The sequence below is a fragment of the Mustela putorius genome, unplaced genomic scaffold (assembly GCF_011764305.1).
Source record: "Mustela putorius furo isolate JIRA1106 unplaced genomic scaffold, ASM1176430v1.1 tig00000460_pilon_pilon_pilon, whole genome shotgun sequence".
Classification (NCBI taxonomy): domain Eukaryota; kingdom Metazoa; phylum Chordata; class Mammalia; order Carnivora; family Mustelidae; genus Mustela; species Mustela putorius.
Window position 1 is genome coordinate 15,621,021 of NW_025421389.1, and position 26,247 is coordinate 15,647,267.

The window sequence follows — 26,247 nt, forward strand, 5'->3', positions numbered from 1 at the left end:
AGATAATTCTCAGTCTTTCATTGCTGGGCAGTTGCCACACATCTGCTATGCTGTTACTCAAGAGGGTAAATTAAGTGGATATGAAATTATGTGTACTAAAAAGAAATACTTATTTTCTTCAAAAAATTAAACCTAAAAACATCTAATATGGAAACAAAAGGAGATTTTCTGCACAGTAAGGGGGAACTGGACTAAGTAAGTCAAATGTGTACTAAAAATCCCCTTGGCCACTTCCCTTGAGTATTTTCCCCTGACGTCTACCAACTAACATACAGGTGCTAGAGCACTTCTGCACCCCCTTAATATTGGGTAAATGACTATAAACTTGCTGTCCTGTGGTATACTTGAGACAAGGCCAGGGGGTTCCAATACGACTGTCCTCAAGGCAAGAGGATGATGATAAAAGAGAAATAAGATTGGAGGGGGAGGGGAGATGGGGACAGTCAGAGAGAGAGAGAGAGAGGTAAAAGCTGTAACCTTTTAGTGGTGAACCTTGGAAGTCACAAAGCCGTTCATGCTCTTTTGTTTAGAGACATCCCAAGTCCTTGCCTAGATGCCAGGGTAAGCAACATATATCCCATCTCTTTATTTGAGGAGTGTCAGTCCTACTGTTGTACCAAGAACATGTGGGATGCAAGATGTGTGTGTGCGTGTGTGCACAAGTGTGTGTGTGTACATGTGGATGCTGCTATGGTCATCTGTGGAAAACGAAACAAAACAATCTTCCATACACATGTGCATTGTATAATTGTTATAAATATAATATTACATTAGAAAACATCCAACAAAATGGCACAATGTCAGGCATTCTGTAGTTGCTCCATATCCATTAATTCTTTTACCTCTTAATTGCCTTCCTTTATGTAAGAAATAAAGGGAGTTTTATTTTAAGAGACACAAGATGGATGAAAAATAAAAATGATTTTTTTTTAATGTGCTACCATATTGAGTTGTTAGGTCAGTAAATTCCCATTTTAAAAATTAGGGAAGTATGGCTTAAGGATGCTTATTAATTTTAGTGTTGAAGTAGTTGGTCAGATGATTTATTAAACTATTAATTTGTTTTTGTTCTCGATTTACATTTTAACATCTCAAGTATAACATAAGGATATAGCTTTATGAATTTTTACATAATGAACACATCCATGCAATCAGAAACAGAACATTGTCAACATCTCTGAAGCATCCTTCATATCCCTTTCTAGTCACTAGCCTCTGACAGATCAAGCATGAGTAACTGCTATCTGACTTCTAACATAATGGATAAGTTTCCTTATTTTTGAAAGCCACATAAATGGAATCATAAAGTGTGTGCTCTTTTGTGCTTGGTTTCTTTTGCTTCAAAACAGGTTTGTGCACAAAAGGAAGTTTGGAAAGAACCCAAATACATGGAGACTAAACAGCATCCTTCTAAAGAATGAATGGGTCAACCGGGAAATTAAAGAAGAGTTGGAAAAAATCATGGAAGCAAATGATAATGAAAATACAACAGTTCAAAATCTGTGGGACACAACAAAGGCAGTCAGGAGAGGAAAATATATAGTGGTACAAGCCTTTCTCAAGAAACAAGAAAGATCTCAGATACACAACCTAACCCTACACCTAAAGGAGCTGGAGAAAGAACAAGAAAGAAACCCTAAGCCCAGCAAGAGAAGAGAAATCATAAAGATCAGAGCAGAAATCAATGAAATGGAAACCAAAAAAACAATAGAACAAATCAACGAAACTAGGAGCTGGTTCTTTGAAAGAATTAATAAAATTGATAAACCCCTGGCCAGACTTATCAAAAAGAAAAGAGAAAGGACCCAAATAAATAAAATCATGAATGAAAGAGGAGAGATCACAACTAACACCAAAGAAATACAAACTATTATAAGAACATACTATGAGCAACTTTACGCCAACAAATTTGACAATCTGGAAGAAATGGATGCATTCCTAGAAACATATAAACTACCACAACTGAACCAGGAAGAAATAGAAAACCTGAACAGACCCATAACCAGTAAGGAGATTGAAACAGTCATTAAAAATCTCCAAACAAACAAAAGCCCAGGGCCAGACGGCTTCCCGGGGGAATTCTACCAAACATTTAAAGAACAAAAAATTCCTATTCTCCTGAAACTGTTCCAAAAAATAGAAATGGAAGGAAAACTTCCAAACTCATTTTATGAGGCCAGCATCACCTGGATCCCAAAACCAGACAAGGATCCCATCAAAAAAGAGAGCTATAGACCAATATCCTTGATGAACACAGATGGGAAAATTCTCACCAAAATACTAGCCAATAGGATTCAACAGTACACTAAAAGGATTATTCACCACGACCAAGTGGGATTTATTGCAGGGCTGCAAGGTTGGTTCAACATCCGCAAATCAGTCAATGTGATACAACACATCAATAAAAGAAAGAACAAGAACCATATGATACTCTCAATAGATGCTGAAAAAGCATTTGACAAAGTACAGCATCCCTTTCTGATCAAAACTCTTCGAAGTGTAGGGATAGAGGGCACATACCTCAATATCATCAAAGCCATCTATGAAAAACCCACTGCAAATATCATTCTCAATGGAGAAAAACTGAAAGCTTTTCCGCTAAGGTCAGGAACACGGCAGGGATGTCCATTATCACCACTGCTATTCAACATAGTACTAGAGGTCCTAGCCTCAGCAATCAGACAACAAAAGGAAATTAAAGGCATCCAAATCGGCAAAGAAGAAGTCAAATTATCACTCTTCGCAGATGATATGATACTATATGTGGAAAACCCAAAAGACTCCACTCCAAAACTGCTAGAACTTGTACAGGAATTCAGTAAAGTGTCAGGATATAAAATCAACACACAGAAATCAGTTGCATTTCTCTACACCAACAACAAGACAGAAGAAAAAGAAATTAAGGAGTCAATCCCATTTACAATTGCACGCCAAACCATAAGATACCCAGGAATAAACCTAACCAAAGAGGCACAGCATCTATACTCAGAAAACTATAAAGTACTCATGAAAGAAATTGAGGAAGACACAAAGAAATGGAAAAATGTTCCATGCTCCTGGATTGGAAGAATAAATATTATGAAAATGTCTATGCTACCTAAAGCAATCTACACATTTAATGCAATTCCTATCAATGTACCACCCATCTTTTTCAAAGAAATGGAACAAATAATTCTAAAATTTATATGGATCCAGAAAAGACCTCGAATAGCCAAAGGGATATTGAAAAAGAAAGCCAAAGTTGGTGGCATCACAATTCTGGACTTCAAGGTCTATTACAAAGCTGTCATCATCAAGACAGCATGATACTGGCACAAAAACAGACACAGAGATCAAGGGAACAGAATAGAGAGCCCAGAAATAGACCCTCAACTCTATGGTCAACTAATCTTCGACAAAGCAGGAAAGAATGTCCAATGGAAAAAAGAGAGCCTCTTCAATAAATGGTGCTGGGAAAATTGGACAGCTACATGCAGAAAAATGAAATTGGACCATTTCCTTACACCACACACGAAAATAGACTCAAAATGGATGAAGGACCTCAATGTGAGAAAGGAATCCATCAAAATCCTTGAGGAGAACACAGGCAGCAACCTCTTCGACCTCAGCTGCAGCAACATCTTCCTAGGAACATCGTCAAAGGCAAGGGAAGCAAGGGCAAAAATGAACTATTGGGATTTCATCAAGATCAAAAGCTTTTGCACAGCAAAGGAAACAGTTAACAAAATCAAAAGACAACTGACAGAATGGGAGAAGATATTTGCAAACAACATAACAGATAAAGGACGAGTGTCCAAAATCTATAAAGAACTTAGCAAACTCAACACCCAAAGAACAAATAATCCAATCAAGAAATGGGCAGAGGACATGAACAGACATTTCTGCAAAGAAGACATCCAGATGGCCAACAGACACATGAAAAAGTGCTCCATATCACTCGGCATCAGGGAAATACAAATCAAAACCACAATGAGATATCACCTCACACCAGTCAGAATGGCTAAAATCAACAAGTCAGGAAATGACAGATGCTGGTGAGGATGCGGAGAAAGGGGAACCCTCCTACACTGTTGGTGGGAATGCAAGCTGGTGCAACCACTCTGGAAAACAGCATGGAGGTTCCTCAAAATGTTGAAAATAGAAGTGCCCTATGACTCAGCAATTGCACTACTGGGTATTTACCCTAAAGATACAAACGTAGTGATCCAAAGGGGCACGTGCACCCAAATGTTTATAGCAGCAATGTCCACAATAGCCAAACTATGGAAAGAACCTAGATGTCCATCAACAGATGAATGGATTAAGAAGATGTGGTATATATACACAATGGAATACTATGCAGCCATCAAAAGAAATGAAATCTTGCCATTTGCGACAATATGGATGGAACTAGAGATCATATGATCTCCCTGATATGAGGAAGTGGTGATGCAACATGGGGGCTTAAGTGGGTAGAAGAAGAATCAATGAAACAAGATGGAATTGGGAGGGAGACAAACCATAAGTGACTCTTAATCTCACAAAACAAACTGAGGGTTGCTGGGGGGAGGGGGGTTGGGAGAAGTGGGTGGGCTTATGGACACTGGGGAGTGTAAGTGCTTTGGTGAGTGCTGTGAAGTGTGTAAACCTGGTGATTCACAGACCTGTACCCCTGTGGATATAAATATATGTTTATAAAAAAAAAAGTCCATAAAAGAAAAAAAGAAAAAAAGAAAAAAAATAGGTTTGTGACCTTTATCTCTGCTATTAACTTTCATGGCTCTATGAAATTCTACTTTATTAATAGCTATTTATTATCCAGTCTATAGTTGGTTGACATATGGGTTATTTTTTCTTCTTGGTTATTATGTATAATGATGCTATGAAACTTCTTGACATGTCTTTAGATAGCACGTGTACTTATTTTTTATTTTTTTAATTAAATTGATTTATTTATTTTCAGAAAAACAGTATTCATTATTTTTTAACCACACCCAGTGCTCCATGCATCCGTGTCTCTATAATACCCACCACCTGGTACCCCAACCTCCCACCACCCCGCCACTTCAAACCCCTCAGATTGTTTTTCAGAGTCCATAGTCTCTCATGATTCACCTCCCCTTCCAATTTACCCCAACTCCCTTCTCCTCTCTAACACCCCTTGTCTTCCATGATATGTGTTATGCTCCACAAATAAGTGAAACCATTTGATAATTGACTCTCTCTGCTTGACTTATTTCACTCAGCATAATCTCTTCCAGTCCCGTCCATGTTGCTACAAAAGTTGGGTATTCATCCTTTCTGATGGAGGCATAATACTCCATAGTGTATATGGAACACATCTTACTTATTTTTTTTAAAGATTTTATTTATTCATTTGACAGACAGAGATCACATGTAGGCAGAGAGGAAGGCAGAGAGAGAGATAGGAGGAAGCAGGCTCCCTGCTGAGCTTAGAGCCCAATGCAGGGCTCGATCCCAGGATCCTGGGATCATGAGCTGAGCTGAAGGCAGAGGCTTTAACACACTGAGCCACCTAGGCACCCCATGTGTACTTATTTTTATTGGCTATGCACCTGGCAGTGGAATTGATGGGCCAAAATATATGTACATGTCAAAATTTGTTAAATATTACCAATCAATTTATTGTACCATAAACAATGATATTCAAGAATGTTGTACCACTATACCAATGGTTACACTGTAAAATCGTACCAATGTTTAATCCTTGTATCTATATAATTCTTCTCCCTCTATTCCTCTTCTGCCTATTGTAGGCAGGTAGCTTGGGTATGTATTTCTTTGCTTTAGAGTTTTTGGCAAGGTATAAATCAGAAAAAGCTTGCCCTAAGTGACCTTCCCATTTTTGAACATAAATCTACTGAAGATATAATATTGGTTGGTCAGGAGGAGAAGGTTCAGTAAAGGAGAACTTTGAGAGCAAGGAGGGTGAAAGACAGAGATGCTCCCTTAGTCAGAATGTGGATGGAGGTCAGTGGGTCTAGGAGACGTATGAGCTGGAGGACCTGAATAGATGCTTATGCTCTTTTTAGTAGGGTGGCCATATAATTTCTTATCCAAATCCAGACACTTTTGAGAGTGAGAGAGTGTGCTCTTAATAATTATACAGGGATAATAGATGTAAATCAAAACTATTCCCGGAAAACTGGGATTATTTTAGGCAGCCTCAGTTAACTTACAAATGCAGTTGCTTACATGCCTTTGAAAGTTTCTTAGAATATTCATGTAGCAGATCATATGGAGAGCAGCTTTGTCATCTGGAGAATGACAGGATTAAAACATTTAGGTACATCTCCTGTCCCATCTTGGCCTGCACACATCTATAGAGTAACTTTATGCAGGTGTATGTATGCTCCCTTGCATATGTGTTGGTATATTTTAATCTCTTTATATATAGCAAAGGTCTGTCTATGGCCCTTAATAGAGCTGAGGGTAGGTGGTGTTTGTGGTGATGGTGGTGTGGTGTCTCCACTGTTCTGAGCAGCACAGGCTGTTAGAAACATTTTGTCTGAGGTGCTCTCTGTAGCATCTACAACTCTGATCTAAATTGATTTTGGTCCTATTAGCAAAACTCCTTCTGAGTATTTGGAAATGGTGGCTAAAATAGGGTTTAGGTCATTTTTCTTTAAAGTCAAGCTTCAGTGCCAAGAGTTAATAAAGAAGAAAAATAAGCCCCCACATTCAGCAGTGAATGGCATGAAATCCCTAGGGAAGTTTGAGTAGAACACCTGAGTCCCAAGATGCTAGGTAATCCAGGCTATAAACAAAGACAGTGCAATTTGCAATTATTTCCTTATAGAAACAAGTCTCTAAGAAATTCCCAGGGGAAATTGCGTCTAAACAGACCCCTGAGATCATCAAGTAGCATAAACTTCCCTGTGATATGCCAGCTGGGATTCTGGTAAAAATGAGAGTTACTAATTTTTTTTTTCCCCTCCTGAAGTTGGTGTAGACCATATGGGAAAATCCACAAAGAGAAATCTTAGTCTATTCCCAGAGCACCTTGGTGTCTGGGGTCTATAAAAGGTCTGATTCTCAGCACTGAGGAAATCAGAAAGAGTTAACACTAGAGGCTGCCTGCTTTAGGCCTAAACACCGTTTTCTTCTTTGGGCTAATGGTAAAATAGATTGCATAAGGCCCAGCACTGAGTGGGGCCAGGGAGAAGGAAGGTAAATGTCTGAAACAGATCTTTCCTGATGGTTTTCTTTTAAACCCACAACCAAGACATCCTGAATATATTGAGCCCTTCCCTGTTCTCAACACTGATTTTAATGTGAGATTGAGTGAGGGGCTTAGAGGAGGAAGGTAGGGTATGCAGAGACAGTAGGACTTTCTCTCCGGAGTGGGAAAGGGAGGCAGAGGGTGGGTGGAGACATGAGAGCTCCTGTTTCTCAGAGCCTGAGGCTGTGAGGTCAGGTTATACTCCTGGCTCTTGGGGTATTTTGGACAAACAACGCAGGCATTCTACCTCCTCACCACTCAAGAAGGGACAGAATTCTTGTGCCCAAGAACACACTCTAGCCCAGGGCAGCTGAAATATAGTCATAGGCACATTGTCAACAACCTGACTAGGGGAGGGGGCATAGAAGAGAAAAGAGAGTAAAAATGTAGGACATCCATGTACTGGCTCATCTTCTAGTGCCTTCTTCTATCAGTCCTGCTTGTGCCTATTATCAATCTATGTATTTTATCACTTGTTTCCACAGACAGTTCCCTGGAAGAGAATGACTCTGAGAAACAGCTCCTCAGTTACTGACTTTATCCTAGTGGGATTATCAGAACAACCAGAGCTCCAGCTACCCCTCTTCCTCCTGTTCTTAGGGATCTATGTATTCACTGTGGTGGGCAATCTGGGCCTGATCACCTTAACTGGGCTGAATTCTAGCCTTCACACTCCAATGTACTTTTTCCTCTTCAACTTATCTTTTATAGACCTCTGTTATGCCTGTGTGTTTACCTCCAAAATGCTGCATGGTCTTGTGTTAGAAAATGTCATCTCTTATGTAGGATGCATGACTCAACTAGTTTTCTTTTGTTTCTTCATCAATTCTGAATGCTATGTGTTGGTATCAATTTTCTATGATCACTATGTAGCTATCTGCAACCCCCTGATGTACATGGTCACCATGTCCCCTCAGGTCTGTTCTCTGTTGATGTTTGGTTCATATGTGATAGGGTTTGCTGGAGCCATCGCCCACACTGGAAGCATGTTGAGACTGACCTTCTGTAATTCCAACATCATCCACCATTACCTGTGTGAAGTTCTCTCTCTCTTGCAGCTCTCCTGCACCAGCACCCATGTCAATGAGCTGGTGTTTTTTTTTTTTTGTTGTGGGAGTCGTCATCTCAATATCTAGTATCAGCATCTTCATTTGTTATACCTTGATTCTCTCTAATATTCTCCACATTCCTTCTGCTGAAGGCAGATCCAAAGCCTTTAGCACATGTGGCTCACACATAATTGTTGTTGCTTTGTTTTTTGGGTCAGGGGCATTCACCTATTTAACAACCTCTTTTCCTGGATCTATGGACCAGAGTAAATTTGCCTCAGTCTTTTATACCAACGTCGTTCCCATGCTTAACCCTTTGATCTACAGTCTGAGGAATAAGGATGTGAAACTTGCCCTGGGTAAAACTCTGAGAAGGGTGTTCTTCTTATGGTTCTGTTTGTATGACTTCATTACTGATAAGCGTCATACTCAAGTATCTTCTTATTTACAGATGCAGAACTTTCCATCTTTTTTTCTCAAGTAGGGTCGGTCTTCTCTCCACTTTACAAATTGGAAGCCTCTTGCTTCCTGAAGATTATACCATTTTGTACTAAATTGGTTCGTTGCATGCAATTTAACATCTATTAAGTGTCCACTGTTTACCAGACTCTATACTATGCCCAAGAGATGAGTAAGATGAGGCTGTAGGCCTTCCATCCTTTCCCTGGTGGGCTAAATGGGTTTGTTCAAGCAACATTTCTGGCTGGGAGAGGGAGAAAGTAATGCCAAAGAGGGTCCAGGAGAGTGAGTTTGTTTTCTTCAGTTATGGGAACAGCTTTACCAAAGATCAAATGTAGATCCCTTGGTGGCATAGGTAAGATAGTCTCCCAGCTTCTTGAGAGAGATCATAAATCATCCCATATGCATACACTTACACACAAGAGAAAGCCTTGAACAAGAGTTCTTTACATGGTTTGAAATGTAAAGATAAATCAAAACTAAAATCTTTCATTTCCAAGTTTCAGAAATCTTAGGGCTTGGAATGGTAACCGTGGTGTAGGCGGTTTTGTAATTGGGCCAATTTCTTGGGCTCTGTATGCTAAGGCTGAAAGCAAGAACAAAGGAGAAATTCCATGGATTTATGTGATTATGTTAATAGCTACCTCTATCTTGCTCTGGAGATACTGTGTACATTATGGGGCATTTAGGAAAATTCTTTTATTCTTTAAAGTAGATTTAGATTTTATTGTCTCCAAGAATATGTGTGTATGTGTTTTTATTATAGTTAAATATTAGAGAATCAGGAGAAAGAAGAGTCATACAACATTTTTTACTTGCAAGGAAACTTGGAAGCAACCGAGACTTTGAGTGCCAAAGTCCACTTTGTACTACTCTGCTGAAGACTCTGCTATATTGATTAGTACAGATTTCAAGGAATACACCCTCATAAACTGCCCTGAGTGTAGGCAGGAAGACGAATCTCGGGCCAGACCAACACATGCACAGAGATGGGAAGATGGAGACTCAGTGTGGCCAGAAGAATGGAGCTGAGTAAAGGCTAGAACTTGGGGTGTCTTTAAAGCTTTGCTTCTATTCTCCATTCTTCCACAAAATTGGATAGTTGTACAATGCGTGTTGGTATGAGAAACAAGGCAGTAAAGAGCAGTTAGTTCTTCACATTTATCTTTCTGTTGACACTTGGGTGGAAACAGCAGTGTCATACTGAGAAGAGAGGTAGCTCAGGTGTTCCATGTGATGGCCAGAAGCAAGACATACTGAGATGGTGCTGAGAGCAGCATGAAGAAGTACTGCAACAAGGAACTGACTGAAGAGGAGACATAAGACAAACCTATTTTCTTCAAATACGCTAAAGAGAGATCTTGAAAGAAGGTGGAAAGATCTGATAGATACTTGGATTATACCTAAATTATAATAATCATATGCAACATTTACTGAATATAAACTATATGTTTGGGCACTTTTGAGGTGTCTACCAGACATTAAACTCATGAGAATTGTGTTAATGCCATACTAAACAACTGTAGGTCCTTTGGGCCTAGCTGACTTCTATCCTCTAAAGGACTGTCTGTATCTATGTATGTGGGGATCTTGGGGATATTAGGAAAGAATCAAGAAGAGGGAAAGATAACAGAATGTACTATGATACAAAGAAAAAATTACCATTGGTAATAAATCAGAACCATAAGGATATGAATGAAAAGGAATAATCATGAAAAAATGCATGAAATCTCAAAATATCCTTCCTTACACTCATTACATATGGGCATTGGGGTGAGTAGAGGTGAAAATGTAAGTTTGACTTATTGAGACACTGGCTTCACTGGCTTGGATCTTTCAGAAAGCACTCCCTTTGAAGATCGGAAATGACCAAACTCCTGGATCTTGCAAAAGCCAGATAAGAGATATTTATTGCTCCTAGAGGAAAGGTGACATTTTGTAAATTCCCAAAGACCTTCACTCCTCTCACAAACCAAGGATAAGTCATCTTTTTGTCCTTTTAAGTTGTAGTTGAGGAATTGTTTGTTCTCAGTGGTCAATAACCAGGAACATGTTTGGGAACTTCTGCTTTATAGTAACTGAGAGATCTAATTTGATAGTCTGTGTCAGATGTCCTCAAGTGAATCCCTCTGCCACAATACAAAAATGCTGTCACCTGATCACATCATGACATTTTGATTTTCAGCAAAAGAAGTTTTCCCCTGTTAGAAGCATTGCTAAAGTTGGGATTCCTTTCAGTCCAGTCCTTGGTCTGCTTCTCATCCTGGCTCTTCCTGAGGCATCTCTCCAGCTTCTCTGGCTTCAACAACCTTTTACTTCATGGTGACTCTTAAATCCCTAATTCTGGTCTTGATCTATGATTATAATGCATAATCAGTTTTAAATTAGAAATATAAAAATATAAAAATATAATCAATGTTGATGTCCAAATAGAATTATGTCATGATTAGGGGGCAAAACAGTTTTGGAGTATAAAAATAATAAACTGTTCTTGATACCTACACATTCTCTCTACAGTCTAAATTTTGGGGGGAGCACAGAGATAAGTGACAGACACCAAGTAGCAGGAGTGAGAGTCCAAGGAGTACTTCTGGGTAGAGCTTGGGAGGGATAGATGAGGTGTTTCTCTATATTTTGTGGAGCAGATGGGAGGATATCTGTGACTATGGTTCAGTGCTGGCCCTTAGCCCATGTGTTAGATAGAAAAACATTATTACCTCTCTTCCCTCACACTTCCATAAATGAAATCCGTCATTTACCAATTGCTTCAGCTACTAATAACAAGAGTCTGACTGCAGAGGCTTACACTCATAAAGGTTTGTTTTTCTCTAACATAAAAAGAGTCTAGAATAGTAGGCAGTCCAAGGATGATATGGCAGTGTGAGTCAGCAAGGACTCAGACTCTCTCTTCTCTTCTGTCTCAATAGCGACTTTATTCTCATGGATGCATGAGATCCAGATGGCTATTGGAGCTTCCATGTCCACATTCCAAGCAGCAAGAAGACACAAGGACAAAGAAAGGCAGAAGATGCTTTACCTATTCAATGAGTTAATCTCCACTGACAACATATTAGCCCCCCACCCCCAACTTACAAGGGAGAAGGGGCAACTTAGTATTTAACCTCAGGACATTGCCATCTGGAAAAAAAAAAAAAAACAAACAAACCAGGATTTTGTTACTAATTAAGAAGCTATTGGGTAGGCAATTAGCAACCTCTGCCAAAGAACAGAATTGGTTTCACTTGCCAGGAGGGAACAATTAAGAACTGGGCCTTTCCACCCCTATTTTTGTTTTCTTACTTGCTGTACTCTATGAGAGGAAGATAGGTTAATCCGACAGCTTAAGATGAGAAAAGAGACAAGTTGGTCATGGATGAAACTATACACAATCTCTTCATTACTGACCTGTTGGTATTGAATTAATGCAAAATCTTGACAAGGACAAGCCAGAGCTGTACTATTTCATTTCCAAGCCCTCCTCTTATATCTTATTGGGTAAGATACAGTCCAGGTTCTGGGAGGGAGATCGGAGTCCTGACATATGTCCCTAATCATCTTTGCTATTAATAAAGATTGTAATATTTTGGTCCTCTTTTGGGTCCTTGTATTTCCTGACTAGTTAGATCTCATAGGGAAAGAAGAATGAGTGATTACTATTGCTAAATCTCTTATCTTTGCACTTTTAGCATAAAGGACTTCTGGGAACCAAAGCTGTCATTTTTGCATGCTTTGGATGCTCCCCCTTGATCAGTATTGGGTTAACAGAAACTGTAAGGGAGGAACAAAATCCCCTCTTCCCATCTTAGATTCCTTCACTAGGGCCCTAAAAATTAGAGAGACAAAAAACAGCTAAAAAGAGACAAACAGAAGTATGTGTATTAACATGTGCATGCTGCACTCACACACAGGAGTACTCAGTGATGCGTAGTTAGAAACTGGGCTTAAATGGTATCTTAAGAAAAAGTATAGTAAATTTTTAGGGAGGTGGCAAGATAAAAGAAAAGGGCTTTGAGCCTTTAGGAGTGGCAAATTGTGAAAAGGTAAAAATATGAGGGGTAACTAATGGATGGTAAGGACTAGTTAGTAAGGTTTATTATGTAATTCTGCTGGTGAGGTCTCTGTGCTGAGAAGTGTTGAGAGTTTTCTTCACTGATTAACTTCTGTTCTTCCTGGTAGGGAGAGAAGGGGAACCACCTTTACAAATTTATGTCTTGCTTTTAGGTAAATAGGAGGAAAGCAGAGTTTTTCTTATATCTACTTTTTCTTAAAATTGCCTTCAGCTCCAAATAATCCTTATGCCAAGAATGTTATATTTTGGAGTGGCAAATTCTGTTACCCTTCAAAATCATACCAATATTTGCTTAGCTTATAAAATTTGCCCAACCATTTATGAGTTCAACAGATATTCACTAAATTCTTACTATGCTACAGGTAAAGAGTTCAAGATTTCACTTTATGGGATCATAGGGCTTAAAACTGTCTCATGTTTCCATTAATATGCACAACCACATGCCTGAATTGATAAATAAACTGAATAAGTATTAACTGATCAGCTTTCTGAAATCGAGAACCCTAAATTAGGACCTCTGGCAAATTAGAACAATTTGACATCTCCTTGGAGGTAAGACAAGAGTATCTACAAACTGACAAACAAAATGAAAAAGTATATTTAAGAGGGTAAAGCAAACACTACAAAATAATTTATTATTGACTAAATCTGGGTGGTTGAAAAGAAGGAGAGGGGATAGTAAGTGGAAAGTGGAAATGTGTTAGTTGCTTCATTAATCATAGTAGGGAACTAATAGATATAGTAAAGAGTTTTATACAAAGTTGTAATCATGAAAGTGTGCATTTATATATCACACACAAAAAGAGGAAGGAAAGCAAACCATCTAGTGAATGACTAAAATAAATATAAAATATGAAACCACAGCATATTATGATAGATTTAAAGCAAATATATTTTACATAAATAAGTGTAAATGTCCTAACCACTTATTACTAGAAAAAGACTCAGGCTGAATCAATAAGCAAAATACAACTTTATGTTGCATACAAAAAATACATGTAAACCAAAGGATTCAAGAAGGTTGAAAATAAAAGTGGTGGCCAAAATGTACCAAGTGAAGGAAATGAATAAACAAATAAATAATAATATGGATATGAGAACGGAAATTGGGCCAAAAATGCTAAGGTGAGTACTCTATAATGCTACAATTAACAATGTATGTGTAATAGTCTTGACTTCCCATGAAATAAGATAAAACATCAAGAGCTGTAAGAAGAAAAAATATATTGGTGGAAGGAAACTTTCAATTACCTTTCTCAGTCAATAACAAAACAAGTTTCCAGAAAAAGAGGACAAAAGACAGAAAATCTTATATCTAATTAAGATAATCAGTTAGATAAATGTAACTGATATGTCATTTCCATTATATAAATTTAATATATATGTATAGGTATGTGTGTGAGTGTGCGTGTGCACAGTTCTGTGTCTTAGAAATTAGAAAGACAACTTATTGTGAAGAGGACAAGACAGTCATATAAATTTAATGGATATTAGGTCACATAAGCAAACTTCAGTAAATTTCATATATTGGAAATAGTACAGATAATGTTTTCTGGTCACTGCTGCAGTAAAACTAAACCTAATGACATAACCAGAATGCAAAGTGCTCTATTATCTGGCTATTGCAAACTCTCTTTAAAACTACTTGTAGGTGAAAGAAAACACACATAATTGCAAATTATCTAGGGGCACCTGGGTGGCTCAGTTGGTTAAGTATCCAACTCTTGGCTTCAGCTCAGGTCATGATCTCATGGTTGTGAGGTCAAGTCCCACGACAGGCTCTATGTTCAGTATGGAATCTGCTTCAGATTCTCTCTCTCTCTCTTTCTTATTCTCTCTCTTTCTCAAATAAATAAATAAAATCTTTAAAAAATTACAAATTATCTAGAAGAGGAATATGAAAATCCAACATTTTACAACTCATGGGATATGTGTATAGCTAGAGCAGAAAAATAACTCATAACCTTAAATACTGTATCAATAAACAGAACAATGAAAATAAATGTAATAAGCACTTAATATGTCAGGAAAATAAGCATAATAAATTAAAAACAAAGGGTAGGAACTAATAAAGTCAAAATCAGAAATTATTGAATTGGAAAACACAGTAGCAGAATGAACACAGAAATTAAACAGTAGATTCTTGGCAAAAATATACAATAGATGAACTTCTATCTATTCTAATTCAGAAAAAAAGGGAGGGAGAACAAATACAAAAATTAAGAAAGAAGTGGGAAGTAGAAGTAGAAGAAATAAAAACCCTCCAAATAAAATACTTTGTTTCAGCTCTATTCAAATGAATTAAGAAGCCTGGATAAAATAGAACATTTTTGAGGAAAATATAATTTAATAAAACAAATGCTGAGACATATAGAAAATGTATAGCCCAATTCCATAGGATAAATACAGAAAGTTGTCAGTTACAAAAATTCCCAGACCCAAATGGTTTCACAGAAGAATTTAGCCTAAGAACAAATAGTTCCTATACTATTTAAACTTATCTAAAGCCTAGAAAAAGAAGAAAGTCTCCAAAATTATTTTTTATGATGTAAGCATAACATTGATGCCAAAATCTGGCAAGACTGCATACAATATAGGAAACTACAGACCAACCTTACTTATGAAAATCAATTAAAAAATCCTAAATAGGGGCACCTGGGTGGCTCGGTGGGTTGAGCCTCTGCCTTCGGCTCGGGTCATGATCTCAGGGTCCTGGGATCGAGTCCCACATCGGGCTCTCGGCTCAGCGGGGAGCCTGCTCTTCCCTCTCCCCTCTGCCTACATATAATCTCTGTCTGTCAAATAAATAAATCTTAAAAAAAAATTAAAAAAAAATCCTAAATAAAATTTCAGGTGTTTCAGCAGCAGGAAAAAAAAATAGTAACTAATCACTAACTCATTTAAGTAGGATTTAGTCCATGGCTGCATAGATGGCTCGACATTAGGAAATCTAATATAATTTGTTTATTAATAGAGTGAGGAGAAAAAAGTCATATGATCATCCCCACAATGGATATTTGTTAAAATTTATCATACAACCTTGATTAAATTCACCTTATCAAATAGGACTTGATAGAGCCAATTTGAAGTTTGGATCTCTTTCTCTCTCAAGCTAGAACTAAAACTCTACTGGCTCTTTTTCATTTACTTTTATTTCTAGCAATGTATAATGCTCATCAAACTGCCTGCCCTCTTTGGACAACATTTACAGAGACATTACATTTGTCAAATTTCTTTCCTGGCCCTTAGTAACTCATGCTATAGAAGGCACAATGTAACATTTTTGCTGTCTTGTTCATTTTTATTTATACTCCTTTTATTTTCTAGCTATCCAAGTTTTAGACAAAAATTCTGGGCCCCATAACCATAAGAGCAAAAAAACCCCACAGCATATTGTCCCTAGCTAAGGGCTAGGGACAGGGCTGTCTATAGCATAAAATTTCTTTGTTTTCTTAACTGTGCAAATATAGTTCCCTGGGAAATATAAAGATCTTTTCCTCCTCTTTGAAAAAGGAAAGAAATGTGGCAGAGGAACTTCCTAGGAGTGAATTGAATACCTTTCCATGCAACTCCCATTTTTCTTCAGCCTCTTAGAAGTTAGAAATAATGTGTATTCTCTCGACTATCATCTTTTACAGAGGAATAAACTATTCCCAAGTTAAAGAATCTGCTGAATGTCACGAGAATGTGGCAGATCTTTTTTTTTTTCTTAAATTGAGGTTTAACTGATACATAACATTATATTACTTTTAGGTATACAACACGATTCAATATTTGCATATATTGTGAAATGACCACCACAATATCTTGTTAACATCTACCACCAAATATAGTTACAGATTTTTTTTCCTATAATGAGAACTGTTAAGATTAAAGTTAAGCAACTTTCAAATATGCAATACAGTATTACTAATTATAGTCACCATGTTGTACATTATATCCTAATGGGTTATTTATTTTTTAAATGGAAGTTTGTAACTTTTGACTTCCTTTACCTATTTTACCCACCACCTACCCTTGCCTCTGGCAACCACCAATATTTCTCTGTATCTATGAGCTTGTTTTTGTTTTTGTTTTTAGATATCACATATAAGTGTGATCATATGGTATTTATCTTTCTCGGTCCTATTTCATTTAACATAATGCTCTGAGGATCTATCTGTGCTGTCATAAATGGCAAGATTTCATTCTTCTTTATGGCAAAATAATATTCCATCTTATAACTATTCCATTTCACAAATTATATAATTATTATTTATACATACTTATACACTACCTTTTCTTCATTCATCTGTCGATGGACACTTAGATTGTTTCCATATCCTTGCTATTGTAAATAATGCTACAATGAACACTGGGGTGCATATACATTTTCAAGTAAGTGTTTTTGTTTTCTTTGGATAAATACCCAGAAGTGAAATCGCTGGATCATATAGTAGTTCATTTTTACTTTTTGGAAGGGCTTCCATACTGTTCTCCATAGCAGTTGTACCAATTTATATTCCCACCAGCAGTGCATGAGGGTTCCCTCTTCTCCACATCCTTGCTAGCACTTGTTAGCTATTATCTTTTTGATAATAGTCATTCCAACAGGTGACATCTTGCCATGGTTTTGATTTGTATTTTCCTCATGATTAGTGATGTTGAGCATCTTTAGATGTACCTGTTGACCTTCTGCATATCTTCTTTGGAAGATGTCCATCAGATCCTCTCCCTCATTTCAGTTTGATTTTTTTTTTGTTATTGCTATTGAATTGTATGAGTTCTTTATATATTTTGGATATTGCCTCTTATCAGATAAGTTACTTGAAAATATTTTCTCCCATTCAGTAGGCTGCCCTTTCACTTTGCTGCCCATTTCCTTTGCCTTACAGAAGCTTTTAAGGATGATGTAGTCTCACTTATTCATTTTCACTTTTGTTGCCTTTGTTGCCTTCAAACCCCCAAAATCATCACTGAGACTGATGTCATGGAGTTTTATTGCCTATGTGTTCTTCTAGGAGTTTATGGTTTCAAGCCTTTCATGCATTTTGAGTTAATTTTTGTGTATGGTGTAAGACAGTGGTCCAGGTGAATTCTTTTGTATGTTGCTGTCCAGTTTCCCTAACACCATTTGTTTAAGAGACTGTCCTTTCCCCACTGTATGTAATAGGCTTCTTTGTTGTAAATTAGTTGAGCATATATGCATAGGTTTATTTCTGTGCTCTCTATTCTGTTCCAATTATCTCTGTATTGGTTTTTAATCTAATACCATATTGTTTTGATAACTATAACTTTGTAATATCATTTGAATTCGCAGAACATGATGTCTCTGGCTTATTCATTTTCTTAAGATTGCTTTGACTATTTGGGACTTTTTGTGGTTACATACACATTTTAGAATTATTTGTTCTGGTTCTGTGAAAAATGCTATTTGAATTTCAACAGGGAATGCATTAAATCTTTAGATAGTTTTGGTAATAAAATGAAGAGTTTAACTCTATTAATTTTCCAATCCATAAGCATGGAATATCTTTTATTTATTTCTGTCTTCAATTTCTTTCATCAATGTCTTATGGTTTTCAGTCTACAGGTCTTTTACCTCCTGGTTGAATTTACTTTATCTTTCATTCTTTTTGATGCCATTGTAAATGGCATTGTTTTCTTAATTTCTCTTTCTGATAGTTTGTTATTAGTATATGGAAACACAACCAGCTTCTGTATATTGATTATGTATCTTACACATTTTCTCAATTCATTTACTAATTCTTATGGCTTTTTTGGTGGAGTGTTTAGGGTTTTCCACATATGGTATTTTAAAAAATGTTTTATTTATTTGTTCTTTTTAGAGAGAGAGAGAGCATGTGCAAGCAGGGAGTGAGGGGTACAGGGAGAGGAATAGAATGTTAAGCAGGCTCTGTGCTTAGTGTGGAGCCCTAGGCAGGGCTCGAGATTATGACCTAAACTGAAATCAAGAGTTGAACACTTAACTGATGGAGCTACCCAGGCTCCCCCATATATAGTATTATGTCATTTGCAAATAGTGACAGTTTTACTACTTCCTTTACAATCTGAATGCCTTTTATTTCTTTTTCTTGCCTTATTGATCTGGCTAGGACTTCCAATTCTATGTTGAATAAAAGTGGTGAGTGAAAAGCTGTAAGTTTTCAACATTGAGTATGGTGTTAGCTGTGGGTTTGTCATATATGCCCTTTATTATGTTGAGATACATTCCTTCTATACCCTCCCTTAGTTTTAATCATAAATGGATGTTGTATTTTGTCAAACGCCTTTTCTGCATCCAAGAGATAATCATGATTTTTGGCAGATCCTATTTTTAAACCCCACTTTGTCTGGCACTAACTCGATTGCTTTTTTGCACTAATACACATTGCTTTCTAGGAAGGAATGGAAAGAAATAGAAATATGAAATATAGCAATAAGAGAAAAGAGAAAGTGACAATCTGGAGAAATGACTGCAAAATAACATGGAAGAGAGGGTAGACACAGCAGCAGTACCCTGTAAGTGAGATATAGTCTGCATTGGTTTAGATTCCAAAATGATTACTTGCACGTACCCTTAAAAAGTTTGTGTCCCTCATTGGAGAGGGTATGTGCTATGGTGAGTGCTGTGAAGTGTGTAAACCTGGTGATTCACAGACATGTACCCCTGGGGATAAAAATATATTATATGTTTATAAAAAATAAAAAAATTTAAAAAAAGTTTGTGTCCAGAATGAGATGAAGAAAGTCATTACAGTGGAACATTTAACCTTGATTTGTTTTCAACAACTCTCACAAGACAGGGGACAGATCAATCTCATTCTGGGAATATGTCACAATCTTCACAGTGTTTGGTTAAAAAAAAAGATTTATAGTTCCATAATTTTATATAATGAAAGTAAAATAAGAACAAATAATTTTATAATGCAATCTAGTGTTATAAAACATTCTGGTATGATTACAAAAAACACAGAATTTATCTTCTTGACACGATTTATTCCAGAAAATAGCAAACAAGGATACTTCTTCAAGGTATATCCTCAGGATTTGTAAAATTTAAATTTTCAACAAATGGTTTTAAGATGGTTAAAACACTGTTTTGTAGGAATAAACTTGGATCATATATTATATTGGTAAGCATTTAAAACTAGAGAATATAATAACACTTATTTTTTTATCCATAACATTTTTTTAAACATCTATTATGTAATTGTTAATTAATCAACTCTTTCATTCATTCAACAACTATGTTTTGTACTCCTATTTTTTTCTAGGTGATGGGGATACAGCAATAAACAAAATAATGACAAAAAAATACTTGAATCTAACATTTTGCTGGAATATTTTGTTTATATTTGTGTGTGTTATTTACGGTGTGATTGCCATGTCTTATCCATTCTTCCCTCATCACACAACATAGTAAGTGCCCAGTATGTTTTGCAAATTGAATATATTCAACCTGTTTAAATTTTCCCCTAAAGAACATCTTTTTAAAAAGTTTATATGTTTTAATAACGAGTTAAAAATTTTATACAGGGAAGATATCAGAGAGGGAGACAAACCATGAGAGACTCTGGACTCTGGGAAACAAACTGGGGGTTACAGAAGGTTACAGAATGAGGGGGGTGGGGAGAGGGGGTAACTGGGTGATGGATATTAAGGAAGGAATAATGTATTATATGTTGGCTAAATGAACATAATAAAAAATTTTATACAGGGACTTATGTAAAATCCATGACTATACATTTAGGCAGTCTCCTCCCCCACCCTTGTTTAAACATCACTGAGTCACCAGCACAACCTGGTGGCTGTTTGACTGAACTGCCTGGTTTAGAGTTGAATAATTCTCTTTAGAGTTATGTCTCCATTCCTGTCTTGATCTGGGCTTTTCTCTTGTTTTTGATTTACTTATTTTTCTATTTAAAAATCACATAAGAGGGAGGAGTCAAGATGGCGGAGAAGTAGCAAGCTGAGACTGCTTCAGCTAGCCGGAGATCAGCTAGATAGCTTATCTAAAGATTGCAAACACCTGAAAATCCATCGGCAGATCGAAGAGAAGAAGAACAGCAATTCTGGAAACAGAAAAACAACCACTTTCTGAAAGGTGTTTTCTTTTTTAAAAAATTCTTTTCTTTTTCTTTTTTTTTTTTTCTTTTTTTTTTTTTTTTTTTTTTTTTTTTTTTTTTTCTTTCTTCCTTTTTGAACCTCTTTTTATCCCCTTTCTCCCCACTCACGATTTTGGATCTCCTCTAATTTGGTTAAAGCATATTTTCCTGGGGTTGTTGCCACCCTTTTAGTATTTTACTTGCCCCTTCATTTACTCTTATCTGGACAAAATGACAAGACGTAAAAATTCAACACAAAAAAAAGAACAAGAGGCAGTACCGAAGGCTAGGGACCTAATCAATACAGACATCGGTAATATGTCAGATCTAGAGTTCAGAATGACAATTCTCAAGCTTCTAGCCGGGCTCGAAAAAGGCATGGAAGATATTAGAGAAACCCTCTCGAGAGATATAAAAGCCCTTTCTGGAGAAATAAAAGAACTAAAATCTAACCAAGGTGAAATCAAAAAAGCTATTAATGAGGTGCAATCAAAAATGGAGGCTCTAACTGCTAGGATAAGTGAGGCAGAAGAAAGAATTAGTGATATAGAAGACCAAATGACAGAGAATAAAGAAGCTGAGCAAAAGAGGGACAAACAGCTACTGGACCACGAGGGGAGAATTCGAGAGATAAGTGACACCATAAGACGAAACAACATTAGAATAATTGGGATTCCAGAAGAAGAAGAAAGTGAGAGGGGAGCAGAAGGTATACTGGAGAGAATTATTGGGGAGAATTTCCCCAATATGGCAAAGGGAACGAGCATCAAAATTCAGGAGGTTCAGAGAACGCCCCTCAAAATCAATAAGAATAGGACCACACCCCGTCACCTAATAGTAAAATTTACAAGTCTCAATGACAAAGAGAAAATCCTGAAAGCAGCCCGGGAAAAGAAGTCTGTAACATACAATGGTAAAAATATTAGATTGGCAGCTGACTTATCCACAGAGACCTGGCAGGCCAGAAAGAGCTGGCATGATATTTTCAGAGCACTAAACGAGAAAAACATGCAGCCAAGAATACTATATCCAGCTAGGCTATCATTGAAAATAGAAGGAGAGATTAAAAGCTTCCAGGACAAACAACAACTGAAAGAATTTGCAAATACCAAACCAGCTCTACAGGAAATATTGAAAGGGGTCCTCTAAGCAAAGAGAGAGCCTACAAGTGGTAGATCAGAAAGGAACAGAGACCATATACAGTAACAGTCACCTTACAGGCAATACAATGGCACTAAATTCATATCTCTCAATAGTTACCCTGAATGTGAATGGGCTAAATGCCCCTGTCAAAAGACACAGGGTATCAGAATGGATAAAAAAACAAAACCCATCTATATGTTGCCTCCAAGAAACACATTTTAAACCCGAAGACACCTCCAGATTTAAAGTGAGGGGGTGGAAAAGAATTTACCATGCTAATGGACATCAGAAGAAAGCAGGAGTGGCAATCCTTATATCAGATCAATTAGATTTTAAGCCAAAGACTATAATAAGAGATGAGGAAGGACACTATATCATACTCAAAGGGTCTGTCCAACAAGAAGATTTAACAATTTTTAAATATCTATGCCCCCAATGTGGGAGCAGCCAACTATATAAACCAATTAATAACAAAATCAAAGAAACACATCAACAATAATACAATGATAGTAGGGGACTTTAACACTCCCCTCACTGAAATGGACAGGTCATCCAAGCAAAAGATCAGCAAGGAAATAAAGGCCTTAAATGACACACTGGACCAGATGGACATCACAGATATATTCAGAATATTTCATCCCAAAGCAACAGAATACACATTCTTCTCTAGTGCACATGGAACATTCTCCAGAATAGATCACATCCTCGGTCCTAAATCAGGACTCAACCGGTATCAAAAGATTGGGATCATTCCCTGCATATTTTCAGACCACAATGCTCTAAAGCTAGAACTCAACCACAAAAGGAAGTTTGGAAAGAACCCAAATACATGGAGACTAAACAGTATCCTTCTAAAGAATGAATGGGTCAACCGGGAAATTAAAGAAGAATTGAAAAAAATCATGGAAACAAATGATAATGAAAATACAACGGTTCAAAATCTGTGGGACACAACAAAGGCAGTCCTGAGAGGAAAATATATAGCGGTACAAGCCTTTCTCAAGAAACAAGAAAGGTCTCAGGTACACAACCTAACCCTACACCTAAAGGAGCTGGAGAAAGAACAAGAAAGAAACCCTAAGCCCAGCAGGAGAAGAGAAATCATAAAGATCAGAGCAGAAATCAATGAAATAGAAACCAAAAAAACAATAGAACAAATCAACGAAACTAGGAGCTGGTTCTTTGAAAGAATTAATAAGATTGATAAACCCCTGGCCCGACTTATCAAAAAGAAAAGAGAAAGGACCCAAATAAATAAAATCATGAATGAAAGAGGAGAGATCACAACTAACACCAAAGAAATACAAACTATTATAAGAACATACTATGAGCAACTCTACGGCAATAAATTTGACAATCTGGAAGAAATGGATGCATTCCTAGAAACATATAAACTACCACAACTGAACCAGAAAGAAATAGAAAGCCTGAACAGACCCATAACCAGTAAGGAGATAGAAACAGTCATTAAAAATCTCCAAACAAACAAAAGCCCAGGGCCAGACGGCTTCCCGGGGGAATTCTACCAAACATTTAAAGAAGAACTAATTCCTATTCTCCTGAAACTGTTCCAAAAAATAGAAATGGAAGGAAAACTTCCAAACTCATTTTATGAGGCCAGCATCACCTTGATCCCAAAACCAGACAAGGATCCCACCAAAAAAGAGAGCTATAGACCGATATCCTTGATGAACACAGATGCGAAAATACTCAACAAAATACTAGCCAATAGGATTCAACAGGACATTAAAAAGATTATTCACCACGACCAAGTGGGATTTATTCCAGGGCTGCAAGGTTGGTTCAACATCCACAAATCAGTCAATGTGATACAACACATCAATAAAAGAAAGAACAAGAACCATATGATACTCTCAATAGATGCTGAAAAAGCATTTGACAAAGTATAACATCCCTTCCTGATCAAAACTCTTCAAAGTGTAGGGATAGAGGGCACATACCTCAATATCATCAAAGCCATCTATGAAAAACCCACCGCAAATATCATTCTCAATGGAGAAAAACTGAAAGCTTTTCCGCTAAGGTCAGGAACACGGCAGGGATGTCCATTATCACCACTGCTATTCAACATAGTACTAGAGGTCCTAGCCTCAGCAATCAGACAACAAAAGGAAATTAAAGGCATCCAAATCGGCAAAGAAGTCAAATTATCACTCTTCGCAGATGATATGATACTATATGTGGAAAACCCAAAAGACTCCACTCCAAAACTGCTAGAACTTATACAGGAATTCAGTAAAGTGTCAGGATATAAAATCAATGCACAGAAATCAGTTGCATTTCTCTACACCAACAGCAAGACAGAAGAAAGAGATATTAAGGAGTCAATCCCATTTACAATTGCATCCAAAACCATAAGATACCTAGGAATAAACGTAACCAAAGAGACACAGAATCTATACTCAGAAAACTATAAAGTACTCATGAAAGAAATTGAGGAAGACACAAAGAAATGGAAAAATGTTCCATGCTCCTGGATTGGAAGAATAAATATTGTGAAAATGTCTATGCTACCTAAAGCAATCTACACATTTAATGCAATTCCTATCAAAGTACCATCCATCTTTTTCAAAGAAATGGAACAAATAATGCTAAAATTTATATGGAACCAGAAAAGACCTCGAATAGCCAAAGGGATATTGAAAAAGAAAGCCAACGTTGGTGGCATCACAATTCCGGACTTCAAGCTCTATTACAAAGCTGTCATCATCAAGACAGCATGGTACTGGCACAAAAACAGACACATAGATCAATGGAACAGAATAGAGAGCCCAGAAATAGACCCTCAAATCTATGGTCAACTAATCTTCGACAAAGCAGGAAAGAATGTCCAATGGAAAAAAGACAGCCTTTTCAATAAATGGTGCTGGGAAAATTGGACAGCCACATGCAGGAAAATGAAATTGGACCATTTCCTTACACCACACACAAAAATAGACTCAAAATGGATGAAGGACCTCAATGTACGAAAGGAATCCATCAAAATCCTTGAGGAGAACACGGGCAGCAACCTCTTCGACCTCTGCCGCAGCAACATCTTCCTAGGAACAACGCAAAAGGCAAGGGAAGCAAGGGAAAAAATGAACTACTGGGATTTCATCAAGATCAAAAGCTTTTGCACAGCAAAGGAAACAGTTAACAAAATCAAAAGACAACTGACAGAATGGGAGAAGATATTTGCAAACGACATATCAGATAAAGGACTAGTGTCCAGAATCTATAAAGAACTTAGCAAACTCAATACCCAAAGAACAAATAATCCAATCAAGAAATGGGCAGAAGACATGAACAGACATTTCTGCAAAGAAGACATCCAGATGGCGAACAGACACATGAAAAAGTGCTCCATATCACTCGGCATCAGGGAAATACAAATCAAAAACCACAATGAGATATCACCTCACACCAGTCAGAATGGCTAAAATCAACAAGTCAGGAAATGACAGATGCTGGCGAGGATGCGGAGAAAGGGGAACCCTCCTACACTGTTGGTGGGAATGCAAGCTGGTGCAGCCACTCTGGAAAACAGCATGGAGGTTCCTCAAAATGTTGAAAATAGAACTGCCCTATGATCCAGCAATTGCACTATTGGGTATTTACCCTAAAGATACAAATGTAGTGATCCAAAGGGACACATGCACCCGAATGTTTATAGCAGCAATGTCCACAATAGCCAAACTATGGAAAGAACCTAGATGTCCATCAACAGATGAATGGATCAAGAAGATGTGGTATATATACACAATGGAATACTATGCAGCCATCAAAAGAAATGAAATCTTGCCATTTGCAACAACATGGATGGAACTAGAGCGTATCATGCTTAGCGAAATAAGTCAAGCAGAGAAAGACAACTATCATATGATCTCCCTGATATGAGGAAGTGGTGATGCAACATGGAGGCTTAAGTGGGTAGAAGAATAAATGAAACAAGATGGGATTGGGAGGGAGACAAACCATAAGTGACTCTTAATCTCACAAAACAAACTGAGGGTTGCCGGGGGGAGGGGGTTTGGGAGAAGGGGGTGGGATTATGGACATTGGGGAGGGTATGTGATTTGGTGAGTGCTGTGAAGTGTGTAAACCTGGTGATTCACAGACCTGTACCCCTGGGGATAAAAATATATGTTTATAAAAAATAAAAAATTAAAAAAAAATAAATAAAAATCACATAAGAATCTTGTAAATATTGTGATT

General features: G+C 37.2%; 1 protein-coding gene across 1 annotated transcript; it reads left to right on the forward strand.

Annotated features, from left to right (window-relative positions):
• Positions 1-7,725: 7,725 nt before the first annotated feature.
• Positions 7,726-8,755, forward strand: LOC101686259 (olfactory receptor 8B4). The gene is given in 2 exon segments (XM_013054798.1): positions 7,726-8,328; positions 8,330-8,755. Coding segments are annotated over 2 exon segments (1,029 nt in total).
• Positions 8,756-26,247: the final 17,492 nt, after the last annotated feature.